The following is a 14,964-nucleotide window of genomic DNA, read 5'->3' on the forward strand; positions in this document are numbered from 1 at the left end:
GAGGACCAGAGTCGGCTCCCATGGGGACTAAAAACTTCCCCCAATGCCACTGGTGTCCAGCCCACTCATGTCCCATAGGAAAAAAACCTGATGCAAAACATCTAGTCAGATTTTTAAGGATGACAGAGAGGTGTGGGGTGTTTTTTTGCCCTAAAAATCATTTCCCAGTGGAATAAGACCAGCAAGAAACTTAAGAAACTTTCAGATAAGCATTTATTGGGTTAGAAATATTGTGTGGTTTCTATCACAGCACACAGCTGCATTCCATACAAGTACAAACAAGCAAGAATCGCTGCTCTGTTTGCCATAAGGCTTCACCTTCCCACTGGCTAAAGCGGAATGCAGCATAAGGCACCTTCTGCAGTCCTCAAATCCTTGTTCCTTTAATTAGTCTGGATATAGAAATCTATTGCTTGATAAGAAAAAAACCCTATTAATTAAAAAAAGCAGCAAATACAGAGTTAGTCTGAAAGCCAGAAGTGTCCTACTGTTCCTCTGTCCTTCCTGTCCCTTTTTCCCAGTCCCTTGATATTTTCCAGGCTTTGTGTTAGGAGTTCAGTTAATATCTCAATTTATGAGCAGCATTGCTTATGGACATATTTATTTTTCCTAGTAGTCTGCCACCAAGGATTGGTAGAAACACTCAGGAATTCACTCCATGAGTTAACATTCAAGGAATTTAGGTGGGTGGGTGCACACAGGACAGGTCCTCTTCAAATGGGTTCTGGTGCAGCCTTGAGAGCCCTTCAGAAGGCACCTGGAGCAGCGGGAAGCACCCGTTCCCATTGGCACAGAGAGCTGAAGGCTTTGGAAAACAGGCTTTCCCCCTGTGAGATAAGGCTGGTCAGGTTTCTCTGAGGTTTATTTATATTTGGATGAAGGGAGTTGTCCATCGCAGCTCCAGCTCAGGGCAGAGGACACCCCACCAACATCCCACCCTGCTTCTCCCACCCCCCAAGCATCCTCCTCCCCACCACAGGGCTGCAATCCCCCTGGATCTCTCCAAGAGGCATGAGTGCTGGACCTCTGGTGAACATCCATGCGGGAAAGGGTGATGGAGCTGGCTCCAGGCGCTACGAAGAGCCCGACAAAGCCGGCTTTGTCCCACCCTGCTCCCATCCCCATGAGAGGAACAAGCCTCCAGCGAAGCAACACAAGGGGCTGTGCCTTAGCAAAAGCAGGCTGTCTGACGCTGAGGGCTGGCTTTCCTTCTTCTGGTGGCTTATGGAGAGCTTTTCATGGGAAAACGCTGCTTGATCTGGAAGCATTCGCACTTCTTGTACTTCATGGTCAGTCCGTACTGAGGGGTGATGTCCACCTCCTCCCCGGGGCGGAGGCTGAACTCCAGCTGCTGCAGCAGGGTGGTCAGGAAGAGGAAGATCTCCCAGCGGCCGATGGTCTCCCCAATGCATCGCCTCTTCCCCAGGCCAAAAGACAACACCTTTTCACTCTCTGCCCTGTTTATCTCCGTCCCCGCAGGGTTGAGGAACCGCTCAGGGTTGAAGGCTGAGGGTTCCTTCCAAAGGTTCCTGGGGCAGAAAAGAGACACACTTGAGGATACTGTTTTATCATAGAATCACAGAATGGTTTGGGAACCTAAAAGCTCATCTTGTTCCACCCCCTGCCACAGGCAGGGACACCTTCCACTAGCCCAGGTTGCTCCAAGCCCCGTCCAACATGGCCCTGAACACTTCCAGGGATGGGCCAGCCACAGCTTCTCTGGGCAACCTGTACCAGGGCCTCACCACCCTCACAGAGAAGACCTTCTTCCCAGTATCCCATCTAACCCTGCCCTCTGGCAGTGGGAAGCCATTCCCCTTTGTCCTGTCCCTCCAGGCCCTTGTCCAAAGTCTCTCTCCAGCTTTCTTGGAGGCCCTTTAGGCACTGGAAGGGGCTCTAAGATCTCCCCAGAGCCTTCTCTTCTCCAAGCTGAACACCCCCAGCTCTCCCAGCCTGGCTCCAGAGCAGAGGGGCTCCAGCCCTTGGGGCATCATGAAAGTTTTCACCCACTGTGATGGGGTCAGTGATCAAAAAAATCTCCTTGCAGAGAGAAGCTTTGCAGTGCTGTCTCATTTCACCATCCAAAAAACCTTTGGCAAGCTCTATTCCTGATCTAAAATGCCAACTCTGTGTCAGACTCCATCAGCTCAGTCTATTGAAACCTCTGTTCCAAGCTCAGATTATGTTTGCCTGTGCAGATAGTGGAGATGGATTTAATTCTGCATGCAACCACCAGAGATTCTGCAGTTTCAGCACAGAAATCAGTCAGCAGCCCTTGAAAAAGGAAGGATGGAGACCAGAGGGTTTTCTCTCTTTGAATCCTCCCAGCAAAACTTCCCGATCTGTCCCAGCTTGGCTGCTGGGAGGTGCCAGGTGGGATTTAACAGCGTCTTAGCTGAGGATTTCTGTTTGGATATGGGGAATCCTCTCTGCACTAAAGACAGCATTCCCGTTTCATGCTCACCAGAGCAGCAGGAGCAGAAGGAATACTGGAAGGTTTCTGTGCTGCTGGGGTATTTGGATACAAATATCTTGAGCTTCTGATCCAAAATACCTGGTCTGTGAACCACCTTCTGTATCACGCCTTAATCAGCTTACTCCCACCAGGAGGAACTCTACTGGGGAGCAGTGGAGAGAGAAGGTGGGACTTTGGTTTCCAGACCCCTTTCATTCCCAAAACTGGTTATCAGCAATGGCAACACGAGCCTATCGAGTTTACTGAGAGTCACGTCACGACATTCTTCTCCCTTAAAGAGGGAATCAGGCCATTCCTATTGAGCCATCAACCCAGATCACAAGATCTGCTTGGCAGGAGGATCTACTGATTCCTGATTATCCAGTAGCCTGAGCTTCTAGCCCTCACCCTGTGCATCGAGGGCATCACCACATAAATTGGGTAAGCCCTGGAGTTGGGGAGCTGCGGAACCTGGACCAGCACCACGCCCAGGAGAACCAAGGCTGGGCTCAGCATCAAATCCACATGATTTTTGGTTCAATCTGCCTTTTCCTTCATGATCCATTCATCTTTTGGTACAAGGATTAGAGTGATCTTAACACCAAGCAAGCCCATGGCAGCCCAGATAAACACAGGGGGTTTGGAATACTCACTCATCATGATTCACTTGCCACTGGTTGATAAACACACAGGTGTTCTTTGGGATGTAGTATCCGTTCAGCACCGTCGCTTTTGTTGTGCTGAAGGAAACACGGGTGGGAAGATAAGTTAGAGGAGACCCACAGCTTCATGACAAATCAAAGCCTAGCAAGTCCTTCAATACTCTATTTTTGCTCTTAGGATTGGCTAGAAAATACCACAGATTGTATTTGGGTGATTCAATAGTCTTGGTCATACTCTCCTCAAGCAGAAAAATTCCAGTTTCATTTCACAACTCATGCCACATGGGTTGGGATGTGTTCTCTCCCAAGGTAGGAGGGAATTATAAAGCCAGGGGTGTCCACCATCCCTCTGCTAGCAAAGATTTTGGAGTGAAACTACCCTCAAAGCAAAGGATTCAACCCCAGAACGGCAGCAAGCGGGAATATTTCCCCCTAGCAGGAATCAATTCCCAGGCAATTTTCTGCCTAAATGGAACCTCCAAAAAAAAAAACCCCAAAAAAGGTGTCAGCCACTCCAGACCATACCTGTGTGGGATGGTGAAGGGCAGGAAGGAGGAGTGCCTGAACATCTCCAGGATAAAGGCCTCTGTGTAGGGCAGCGTGCCCCGGTCCGACAGCCGCGGTCTCCTCTCCCGGCCGATGGTCTGGTCTGTGGGAGGTGGAGTAGAGGAAGAGGTTTAGGGTCAGTGCTGACCAGAGAGGTTTTGGACCCAGAGGAAGGTGGTTAGTGGACTCACCTAGTTCTTCCTGGATCTTCTTCTGGATGTTGGGGTACAAGGCAACATACATGAGGCTCCAGGATAAGGCAGTGGACACAGTGTCAAAGCCTGGATGGACATGGAAAAGGCATTTAGTTATCAGAAGAGGACACATAAGTGGGAGTTACAGATCCCACCACTCCAGATGTTTGCCATAGAGTGATTTCCCCATCAGCTGTCACTGAAAAGCTCTGGCCACTGCTAAGGGATGCACCCAAGAGATCAACAGCAGCTCCACACACCCAAACGTGACCAAGGTCTCACCCCAACAGCTTCACCTCCAGCTTCTGCCTTCAGCACCATGGCTTTACTCTCAGAAACATTCTCACCTGCCCCAAATAGGTCGTTGACAATGTGGATTATCTTCTCATTGGAGAGCTGAACGTGGGTATCCTCCCCAACACTCTTCTCCTGGCAGTGCTCAATCAGCGAGTCCGTGATGTCCCGGATGTGCTCCTGGGGAAGAGCTGGTGGGTCAGGAACATCACAGACACACAGGGATGGGGAAACATCCCCCAACTAGTGCTGGCTCCCAGAGAGCAGATGAGAGTGCTCCAAGGAGCTTTCCTGGGCAAGGTGGGAGGACGAGGGTGTACCCTCTTCCCCACCTTGCCAGGCAGCATCTCTGGCAGTTGTAAGCATCTCCACCCACATCAAAGGGCACCCAAGCTCTTACCTTATCAAAGCTGGTGTAATGCTCCTGCACAATTTTTTGCACAAAGATGTTGAATCGCCTGTTGATGTCCTTAAAGAGCTCCATGGTGCGGCTGGGAAGGTACCGGAGCAGGGGGATGAAGTCAGCAGGGTGGCCAGCACCAGCCACATCCCCAAATTCATTGCCTAGGTTCACCACGCTGAGCAGCTCCTGGTCATTGTGATCGTAGCGCTTGCCAAAGCACATGGCACAGATGACATTGGCCACCGAGACCACCAGGTACTGGTTAAGGTCAAAGCTCTTCTCCTCCTTCATCAGCTGCAGGAACTTGGTGACCAGGTACTCAGCCTCCTTGGAGACGTGCTCCTCCAGCAGGCAGGTGGAGGAGGACGTGGGGCTGGGGGCAATGGAGAAGGTCTTCAGGGCATTCTGGGCCAGCTTCCTGCGGGCTTTCCACACCTCCCCAGAGTCGGGGCTGAAGGCCAGGCTCTGCCCATTCGAAATGTACTGGAAGCTCTGGAGGTCAGGGCGCCCCAGGAAGTCCTCTCCTTGCTTCACCAGGGCTTGCTTGATGGTCTCCAGCCCACTCAGCACCAGCACGGGCCGCATGCCAATCCTCACCTCCATCACATCCCCGTACTTCTGGCTCAGCTTGGTCAGGGCCAGGTGCGTGTCCTTCCGCAGCTCCAGCACATTCCCAAGGATGGGATAGCCCCTGGGTCCCGGTGGGCTCTTCAGCCCCTTGGGTATGTGCTGCTGAAGGGATTGCAGGAGCAGGAAGACCAGGCAGAAGACAGCAGCCACAAGGAGCACCTCAGTGGCTGAGATGGCACCTTGGCTCCCCACCAGCAACATCGCAGCCTTTGTCATTGCTGCCAGCAGGTAGAAACCCTAAAGAAGTGAACCAGAGTGTGGGCAAGGGCTGGCATCAGGAAAGAGCTGAGTTCTGTGGGTGTTCCTGATGCTGAGACAGGGCACCGAGAGCCCTGAAACAGCTCAGGGCGATGGACCTGCCCGTGCAGCACTGGGGGTTTCAAGAGGCAGAAGTTGGAGACCTGTAAAGACTCCAAACTCAGTCACCCATCTCTAAAAGGGGGACCTCAGCCCATCAGAACCTTCAGTGACACCCCTTCCCCCAGAGAAGACCTTTAGACTGGCATGCAGAATCTTTAGTAATAAACCAAAGAGGGGCAGGTCCATGGAGCACCTCCAGGTTCAGGCACATTTAGCAGTGCCTGCGCAGGACTGTGGGCAGGAGAGGTGGGCTTCACTTCTGATCCACAGGTGCTGCAATTTTCTGCCCTTTAGGAAACCCCTTGCACTAAAAAGCAGGTTTTTTGTTAGCCAGGAGTGGGAGGAATAGGTGCACAGCTTTTTCCTCTTCGTGCCAGGGAAGTAAAGGTGCTCTCTTAATCACAGGACCTCTCTTTTCTCCTGCAAAGTGTTTTACAGACCGCTTGACTAGAGGAGAGATGATCCTGATTTGAGTCATCCTAGCCTCTGCTTGCCAGCAAACTAATCACAGCATTGCCAGGAACCATCCCGAAGTCTGATGGCCACAAAAGATCACCACGGCTGTAGCCGGGGGCGGGGGGCGGCAGGATGAGTGTACCCTGCTCCCAGCTCTGTTGGAAATGATGGAATCATAGAATATCTCAAGTTGAAAGGGACCCATAAGGATCGTCGAGTCCAACACCGAGGTCCTCGCAGGACTAAATCCTTCAGAAAACCCCGAGCAGGTGTGGGAAGAGGCTGAGTGTAAAATCCCACCTCCCCTAGGGTTTGGCACCCCACGGGACACCAGTGGAGTGATGATTCTGGGGGGCTGTTGGGGCCCCTGCACTGCAGTGGGTGCAGCCTAACTGAGACCCCCCTCCCAGCCCACGGCAGCGGAAAGACCCGTGAGAGGAGAATTACTTCCAGGACCCTCAAGAAACCACCTACGGATAGGTGGGGGAAGGATGCTGCGGGAGATTTGGGGAGTCGGAAAGTGGGGACAGCCCACGTCGGGGCTGTCCATCACGTGGGGGTGCCTTGGGGAAGCTGGAGGAGGCCCCCCGACACCTCTCCATCGTTAGTCAGGGCTCTCCGGGTACTCACCTCGGTGCGGAGCGGGGCGGCGAAGGGGCCCGATCCCGCGGCAGGTGCCCGCTCCCTCCGGCTCCTGCTTTATATGCATCGCCCCAAGCTCTGATTGGTCCGGCCGCCTCCCGTCACGTGACCCCCAACTCCCCAAGAACTCCCCGGACCCCCCCACTGCCCCCTGTCCCTCCCCGGGGGTTTCCCCCACGCGTGGGATGCGGGATCCCCGCTCCTCCTTGCATCCCTGGAGGGGAGGCTGGGAGGTCGGCGCGGGGAGGAGCAGGGAGGGAGGAAGGGTCCCAACGGGTCGTGGCGTGGGGGTGGGGGGTGGAGGGGTGTCGGTGCCGCCCGTGGGTTCCAACCCGGGGCGGGCATCGCGTGCGAAGCGGGCGGGATGTTTGGGCAAACCCGCACCGCCCCGGTCACTCCAGTCACGCTACCGGCAGGATCTTAAAGGCGCCGGTCCCGCGCCCCGCGGCTCCCCACGACCCCGCCGGGGGACGCCCCGGCTCCCCTCGTCCCCCAGGACCCGCAGGGTTCCATACACACGCACTCACGCCCCCTGCCTCGGTGCCCGCAGCCCCGGGGCAGCCCCGGGGTATCCCCGGTGTCCGGAGCCGTGGGGAGAGCGGGAGCGTGGGAAAACCGCCCCGGAACGCGAGGTGCGGGGCAGGAGCGGGTGGGATTGGGGTATTCACCCCTCCACGGGGCTCCGCGAACACGGAGGGATGAGCGTAGACCCCTCGCCGCGGGGCTTAAGTGATCACACCCCTCCGCGGGGGCTTTGCTCATCCCGCCGCCGGTGTTCCCAGTAAAGCAGAAGCGGGGGTTACCGGCTCCGTGCGTCTCCCCCCACCCCACGCTGCGGGACCTCTCCACAGCCCCATCGGGTCCACGCACGGAAGAGGCGGCGATGCCGCCCCGGGGGTCACGGCCCCGACTGCCCCGGCCCGGTTAAAGATTGTCCAGGTTCGCGTGAGAAGCCGCCGTGCCCTTTGTCACCTCTGTCCCCTGCTGGCAGAGCGACCCAGGGGGCAAGGTGGGGCTGGGATGGGGCAGAGGGTGCAGCCGGAGGGAGGGGAGTCACGTCGCGGGGGATGCTCGGGGGTCCAAAGGGGGTCTCAGGCAGAGGTTGCAGCCTCCATCCCCGGGAGCGACAGGCCAGGATCTGCCCTTCAGGGTGGACAAGAGGGACCAGCCCGCAACCTAAATCTCCCCCCCCTCCTCCCACATCCTTGTTCCCAGCCCAGCTGCAACGAGATGGGAGATATGCGAGGGGTGTCCCACCCTGCCGGGGGGTCCCAGAGGTGGCGTTAGGGACATCGCGTGCGAAGGGGCTCTGGCCAGACCCGGGAGGGCTGCCCTGGTCACTCGCAGTCACGCTACGGGTGGGTGGGGGGGAAATGGCTTTTAAAGGACCAGGGCGGTGGCCCCACGTCCAGCAGCCTGGCCCGGGGTCAGGGTGGCGCCAGAGGAGCTCAGAATCAGCTCAGGATCAGCTCAGGATCAGCTCCCCCCCGGCTGTCTGGGTGTTGGGGGGGTAGAGGGTCCCCAGCACTGGGTACATCATCGGGGTCAGCAGGGGTGCATCCCTGCGTCACCTGCAAGGGGACAGCAGCCCCCTTGTCACTTGTGTCCCTCTCAAACAGCCGCAGTCATCCCAGCCCTTTCCAGCCATAAGGGGTGGGATAGAGAGTGTTTTCCCACCCTGCAAAGAGGAGAGGTTTTAGTTGTGCCACTAAAATGTCCCCTTCTGGGACAGTCAGGGGACACTGAACAGTGCTCTGACCCCCAGGAGCACACTGTGGGGCATGACCACAACTGTTCCCATGGCTCGGGACACTCATAAACCCCAGGTGGGGACGTCTCCAGCACTGCGGCGCCTCATCCAACATGCGGGGGCACCCTCACCCATGGCTCCTGGCTGTACCCACGTCCTTCCCATGCAGGTGTGAGTGTCCACCCCATGTACCTGTGCACCTGTGCAGGTGTGTCTCTGCGCAGACAGACCGCACACAAACCTTGCACACACAGAGCCGGCGCGCATCCGTCTGTGTGGACACACTCAGGGATGCAAACACCCTTTATGCTCCTTACAGACCCATAACCCTCCTGCATGTGCACGTGCTCGTGCACGCACACGCCCTGCCACGTGTGCACATGCCTGCAGGCACCGTCACCCTCCTGCTCACGTCTGTCCTCGCACGCACACGCTGGCATGACCAATCCCATGGGATGGTGACCCACGGAGGGAAGTGTGGTACAAGACCCACCAAAGGCAGGGGGCTGGCAGCATTGCCCCGACTGCTTCACAGACAGTTCCAGGGATCCAAGGGCTCAACGGGGGGTGGTGGCTGGGGGTGAGGATGTGTTTTTGGGGGGTGAGGCTGCCTGGCATACAAGGCAGCAGCTCTTAACACTGTTCTCAACAGAATGCACCCTGCCCTCGCAGGGCTTGGCAACCAGCACAGAGGAGCCGGGGAGGGCTGGGAAGGAGTGGAAGAGGGCAGGTGGGTCCCAGGGAATGCCTTGGGGATTCCTGGTTTGGCCCCAGGACCCTCCCCAGCTTCTCCTGAAGTTTGGGATATGATGGATCAGGAGAGGCGGGGGTGAGTTCCCCATCAGCACAAAGCCACCAAGGTCTGAAATGCTGCCAGGGGAGGGGGAGGTCGCTAAGCCCTCTACCTGCCCAACCCCATGCAATGGATCCAGGTAGATCCACAGGATTGGGAGACACTGACTGGATCCAGCCTGCCAGACAAGCACTGCTCCTGCAAAGCTGCAACCTGCCTCCCCAGAAGCATTCCCAAGGGTCCTCCTCACCAGTGAAGCCAGGGCTGGGAGGGCTGCGACATTCCTGGGAATTATCAACAGGAATATTAGCAGCCAGGGTTTTGTAACTGTTCTTGCCAATCATTAAAGAACGGCGTCATTGCTATTAATGAGTCTGATTAAACCGGGTGTTGAAAGCCTTTATTAAATATTAGCTCAGCTTTTACCTGGGCCAAATTCCCACTGGAATTTTCGAAGATGGAGTGAAACTTCGGGCCAAACCTCAAAGCTCTGCCTCATTCCTGCTCATCCCAGTTGCACTTCCCAAATTCCCCTGAATTTTGCCCCAGCTCGAGGAGCAGCCCTTCTGGCTCAAACATTTCCTGACGAGTGTCACGCTGTTTTGGGGGGGGATGAACTGCCTCGGCCTTGCCCTGTGCTGCCTCTTCACCTCTCCTATCTCTCCAGCTCACCTCCTCCCCTCTGCCCTGCCACTCCTCCTCCTCACTGCCTGTTTGCCCCGGAGGAGCCAGGGGAAGCGAGCCAGCTGCCTTCTCACGCAAACCTGGGCAATCGTTAACCTGGGCCTGGCTCTGCTGCTGGCCCAGATGATCCTGCCACCACCAGTCCTAGGACATGGAGGCCCACCAGATGTTTCCCCAGGGATGGAGAGGGCTGTGGATGCAGATGCCTTGCCACAAATGCATCCCCTCACTCACAGCCTGAAGCTCCCAGCACCTCCAGAGTGGCCATGGAGGTGACAGCCTCTCTGGGTGCTGGGAACAGTCTGGTCAGCCCAGAGAAGGTTTTTGGGGAAATGCTGGAACCCACACCCCACAGGGAAGCGATGCTGAGAGCACATCCTCCATCTTCCCCAGGGTAGGGCTTAGGGACCCCTTCTTATTCCCTGTCCTAGAGCCCCCCTTCTGCCTTCCCATCCCAGACTCTAGTGCAGGGACATGCTCTGTGCAGGAGGAGAAGTCACCATTCATGCCCCCCAGGGCCTGTTGGAGGGGAGGAAGGCTCTTCCCTGACTTCTTGGGGTGGCTCCAGCAGAGTTCAGCCTCCTTTGTTAATGGGTAGCTATTTTCAAGGGCTTTTGTGTCATATTCCTCTGGTCACACACCCAGTTACGCAATGAGGGGAGCTCTTAAAGAGTCATGGTCTTCCAGGTGGCAGGAGGAGAAGGTTCAGGAGGCAGAGGAGGATCCCCGCTGCTCCCCAGGGCAGGCAGCTGCTGGACACCCTCTTCTATCTCTGCTGGGAGCCCTGCACAGTAGAACAAGCCCAAGGACCCGCAGGTAGGAGACAACGTGTGCGTATGGGTTTGAATGTGGATATAGGACTGGGAAGGTCATATTTGGGTCTCCACTCCCGTCCCTGCTCACTCAGTGAGCTGTGTGTTCCCACAGAGCAGCCCTGTGGCCTCTCCATTCCCCATGACCCCACACGCTGGTGTGGCCACTCAGCAGATCCAGCCTGCTGGCTATAACTCCTCATGGATTTGGTGGTCCTGGGGTCATATTCACTGAGGAGCTGCTGTTCTTCTCCTCCTGCTTCCCTATGCTTTGTTGAGCTGCAGTTTTCTGTGCCTCCTTAAAAGACAGTCTCCCCTGGGCAGGAGCCATGGCTGTGCCAGTGAGTGCTGAGGTCTTCTGCAGGGGAAGGGGTGTCACTCTGGGGGGTTGAGGTCCCCCTTTTAGAGATGGGTGACTGAGTTTGGAGTCTGTATGGGTCTCCAACTTCTGCCCCTTGAAACCCCCAGTGCTGCACGGGCAGGTCCATCGCCCTGAGCTGTTTCAGGGCTCTCGGTGCCCTGTCTCAGCAGCAGGAACACCCACAGAACTCAGCCCTTTGCTGATGCCAGCCCTTGCCCACACTCTGGTTCACTTCTTTAGGGTTTCTACCTGCTGGCAGCAATGACAAAGGCTGCGATGTTGCCGGTGGGGAGCCAAGGTGCCATCTCAGCCACTGAGGTGCTCCTTGTGGCTGCTGTCTTCTGCCTGGTCTTCCTGCTCCTGCAGTCCCTCCAGCAGCACATACCCAAGGGGCTGAAGAGCCCACCGGGACCCAGGGGCTATCCCATCCTCGGGAATGTGCTGGAGCTGCGGAAGGACACGCACCTGGCCCTGACCAAGCTGAGCCAGAAGTACGGGGATGTGATGGAGGTGAGGATTGGCATGCGGCCCGTGCTGGTGCTGAGTGGGCTGGAGACCATCAAGCAAGCCCTGGTGAAGCAAGGAGAGGACTTCCTGGGGCGCCCCGACCTCCACAGCTTCCGCTATGTTGCAGATGGGCAGAGCATGGCCTTCAGCCCCGACTCTGGGGAGGTGTGGAAAGCCCGCAGGAAGCTGGCCCAGAATGCCCTGAAGACCTTCTCCATTGCCCCCAGCCCCACGTCCTCCTCCACCTGCCTGCTGGAGGAGCACGTCTCCAAGGAGGCTGAGTACCTGGTCACCAAGTTCCTGCAGCTGATGAAGGAGGAGAAGAGCTTTGAACTTAACCAGTACCTGGTGGTCTCGGTGGCCAATGTCGTCTGTGCCATGTGCTTTGGCAAACGCTACGAGCACAATGACCAGGAGCTGCTCAGCGTGGTGAATTCAGCTGAGCAGTTTAATAACGTGGCTGGTGCTGGCTACCCTGCTGACTTCATCCCCCTGCTCCGGTACCTTCCCAGCCGCAGCATGAAAGCATTTATAGATTTCAACAAGTCCTTCCTCAGCTTCCTCCAGAAGATAGTCAAAGAACATTACGAGACCTATGATGAGGTAAGAGCCTGCAGAACTTTCTGCACCAGCAGTGTGTCCCTGCTCTCCTCCTCTCTCTAGCGAGTAGCTTTTCTTCTTGCAGCCAAGAAGCAATGGGTATTGTCTCTCTCTCCAGTCCTCCTTCTCATAGAATCATAGAATATCATAGAATCATGGAATCTCCTGAAGTTGGAAGGGACCCACAAAGATCATCAAGTCCAGCTCTTAGGTGGAGACAGGACACCCCCCAGAAATCCCACCATGTGCCAGAGAGCATTGTCCAAAGGATCCTTGAGCTCTGGCAGGCTTAGGGCAGTGACCACTGTCCTGGGGAGCCGGTTCTGGTGCCTGACCACCCTCTGGATGAAGAACCTTATCCTAACACCCAACCTAAACCTTCCCTGACATAGCTTCATGAGCTTCCCAGCTTCTCCTCCATTCCCTGTGTGATAGGGCCAGTCTGTTGGTTGAACATCTGATCTGTGCCTCAGGTTCCCTGGAGAACCATCTCTTTGTCTTCATAGGTGCCATGGGAAATGGAGCATGCTCATATTACCCTGGGCTTCCCCAGCGTCAGGTGGGGTCGCTCAGGAACACCCATTCCTCTGCCAATTCTGCTGCATTGAGGTTGTCTCCTCTTCCTCACAGAACAACATCCGAGATATCACCGACTCCCTCATTGAGCAGTGCCTGGAGAAAAAAGTGGAAACAAACACTGCCACGCAGATCCCTAAGGAGAAGATCGTCAACCTCGTGAATGACATCTTTGGAGCAGGTGCCTCCTCCCACCAGCCCCTCAGCTCCTCAGACCCTTCCTGTTATATCTCTGTCTGATCTATCTTTGTCCAGCACCAGGCACCCAGCTTGTGTCTAAGCACTTACTCTCCTGCTCATTGGTCTTCCTGGACCTTCTAGGGATACCTCTAGAGACCAGTTTGAGAAATTAGCCCTGGAAAAAGGCTTCAGGGACAAGCAAAGGGCATGGCTTATAGCTCAGTTGAGGTTCGCAAGCCAGGGTGACTTTTTCTGGTTGAGAGAAATGTCTCTGGACTGATTCACCTTTGAGTTACTCTGTGGAAACTCCCCTGATGCCAGAGAAGTTATACAAACCTGACACAACCCAGGAGTGAAACAAGATGAGAGAGCAGGATATTTTAGCAAGGTTTTCTGTGATAGAATAAAACCCCAAGTCTTGCTGTGTGTCCAGGACATCCTCTGCCTTCTTAGCCATCCCAGACTGCTCCGTGTGATGGTTAGCCTGCAAGTGGAGATAGGTATTGTTCAGACCTCATCCCCATGCCTTCCCCTTTGCCCAGGCTTCGACACAGTGACAACTGCCTTATCCTGGAGCCTCTTGTATCTTGTGACGTACCCTGACATCCAGAAGAGGATCCAGAAAGAACTGGGTAAGTCCATGAACCCCCATCCTCCACGGCTAAAACCTGTCTGGACTGGGCTGACCCCCAACCCACTCCCTCTGCTCTGTCTCCTGCAGACCAGACCATCGGCCGGGAGAGGAGACCACGGCTGTCGGACCGGGGCACGCTGCCCTACACAGAAGCCTTTATCCTGGAGGTGTTCAGGCACTCTTCCTTCCTGCCCTTCACCATCCCACACAGGTAGGGGCTGAGCTTGCAGAGGAGGCCTAGGGACGAGGTGGTCTTGAGGCATTTTGTTATGGCCCATGGGAGCACAACTGCACCTCACAAAACCATCCCTCTGGGACACATCCTTCCTTCAGCACCATCAGGAGCAAACTAACAGTCCCCTGAGGATGCAGAAGAATCTTCTGGTTTCCCAAACTCTCCGTCTTTTCTCTCCCCAGCACGACTAAGGACACGGTGTTGAATGGCTACTACATCCCAAAGGACCGCTGCGTGTTTATCAACCAGTGGCAAGTGAATCATGATGAGTAAGTACCCTGTGAGGCAGAAAGCCTCCTCAGTTTACAAACAGGACCCTTCCTGCACAGTTTTCTTCCTGGGCAGGAGTGGGGTCAACCTTCTCAAAGAGAAAAGGGAGCTGGTGAGGGACCTACTTAATTTAGGGATGTTCTTCTTGGCAGTTCCCGCCTTCCAGTGTCCCACCTACACCTGTGGCCAGGAGAAACCATCTCAACATCTGATGTTTTCCCTTCCAGGAAACTTTGGAAGGATCCAGAAACCTTCAACCCAGAGCGTTTTCTCAGTGCTGATGGAACCAAAGTGAACAAAGAAGAGGGGGAGAAGGTGCTGGTTTTTGGCCTGGGGAAAAGGAGGTGCCCTGGGGAAACCATTGCCAGGTGGGAGGTCTTCCTGTTCCTGTCCACCTTGCTCCAGCAGCTGGAGTTCAGTGTCTGCGATGGCAAGAAGGTGGACATGACTCCAATTTTTGGATTGAGCCTGAAGCACAAAAGGTGTGAGCACTTCCAGGTCAAGCAGCGCTTCCCCATGAAGAGCAGAAACTGAGCAGTGGGACCAGACATCACCAGGGGGCAAAGACATGAGTGTCCTTGCGGCAGAGCTGGGTCTGGCACAACTGTACAGGATGATGTAATAAACTGAAACTATTGAAACTCCTGTTTTATCTGGTTCACTTTGTAACATTTCTCGCCTTTTTCTTTTTCCAGCGTTTCTAGTGTTGCATATTCCACTAAGTGTTGCTCATTCCATCACATCTAATCTTAGACTGTAACCTTTTAGAATTGCTTGTTGAGAGTTGAAGGACGGCCAACCCATGCCATAATTCCACAGCCTCCTCTTAGTGTTTAAGAAGCATAGAATTATAGAATTGTTTAGGTTGGAAGAGACTTTAATATCAAGTCCAACCATTAACCCAGCACTGCCAAGGCCAC

At 55.3% G+C, this 14,964-nt stretch overlaps 2 protein-coding genes across 2 annotated transcripts; one reads left to right on the forward strand and one right to left on the reverse strand.

The window, feature by feature from the left end:
* Positions 1–985: 985 nt before the first annotated feature.
* LOC113983220 (cytochrome P450 1A4-like) lies at positions 986–5,415 on the reverse strand. Its single transcript, XM_027712144.2, has 6 exons — positions 4,552–5,415; positions 4,205–4,331; positions 3,855–3,944; positions 3,643–3,766; positions 3,109–3,195; positions 986–1,529 (listed from the first exon to the last, which is right to left on the reverse strand). The coding sequence occupies exons 1-6, from the start codon at positions 5,398–5,400 to the stop codon at positions 1,223–1,225; spliced, it is 1,584 nt and encodes a 527-aa protein (XP_027567945.1). The 5' UTR covers positions 5,401–5,415; the 3' UTR covers positions 986–1,222.
* Positions 5,416–10,585: 5,170 nt separating this feature from the next.
* Positions 10,586–14,685, forward strand: LOC113983285 (cytochrome P450 1A5-like). Its single transcript, XM_027712303.2, has 7 exons — positions 10,586–10,685; positions 11,283–12,152; positions 12,780–12,906; positions 13,448–13,537; positions 13,627–13,750; positions 13,957–14,043; positions 14,272–14,685. Exons 2-7 carry the CDS (start codon positions 11,304–11,306, stop codon positions 14,576–14,578), a joined length of 1,584 nt encoding a protein of 527 aa, XP_027568104.1. The 5' UTR covers positions 10,586–10,685; positions 11,283–11,303; the 3' UTR covers positions 14,579–14,685.
* Positions 14,686–14,964: the final 279 nt, after the last annotated feature.

The sequence above is a fragment of the Pipra filicauda genome, unplaced genomic scaffold (genome assembly GCF_003945595.2).
Source record: "Pipra filicauda isolate LSUMZ 115617 unplaced genomic scaffold, ASM394559v2 scaffold161_size1661140_pilon, whole genome shotgun sequence".
In the NCBI taxonomy this organism is placed as follows: Eukaryota; Metazoa; Chordata; class Aves; order Passeriformes; family Pipridae; genus Pipra; species Pipra filicauda.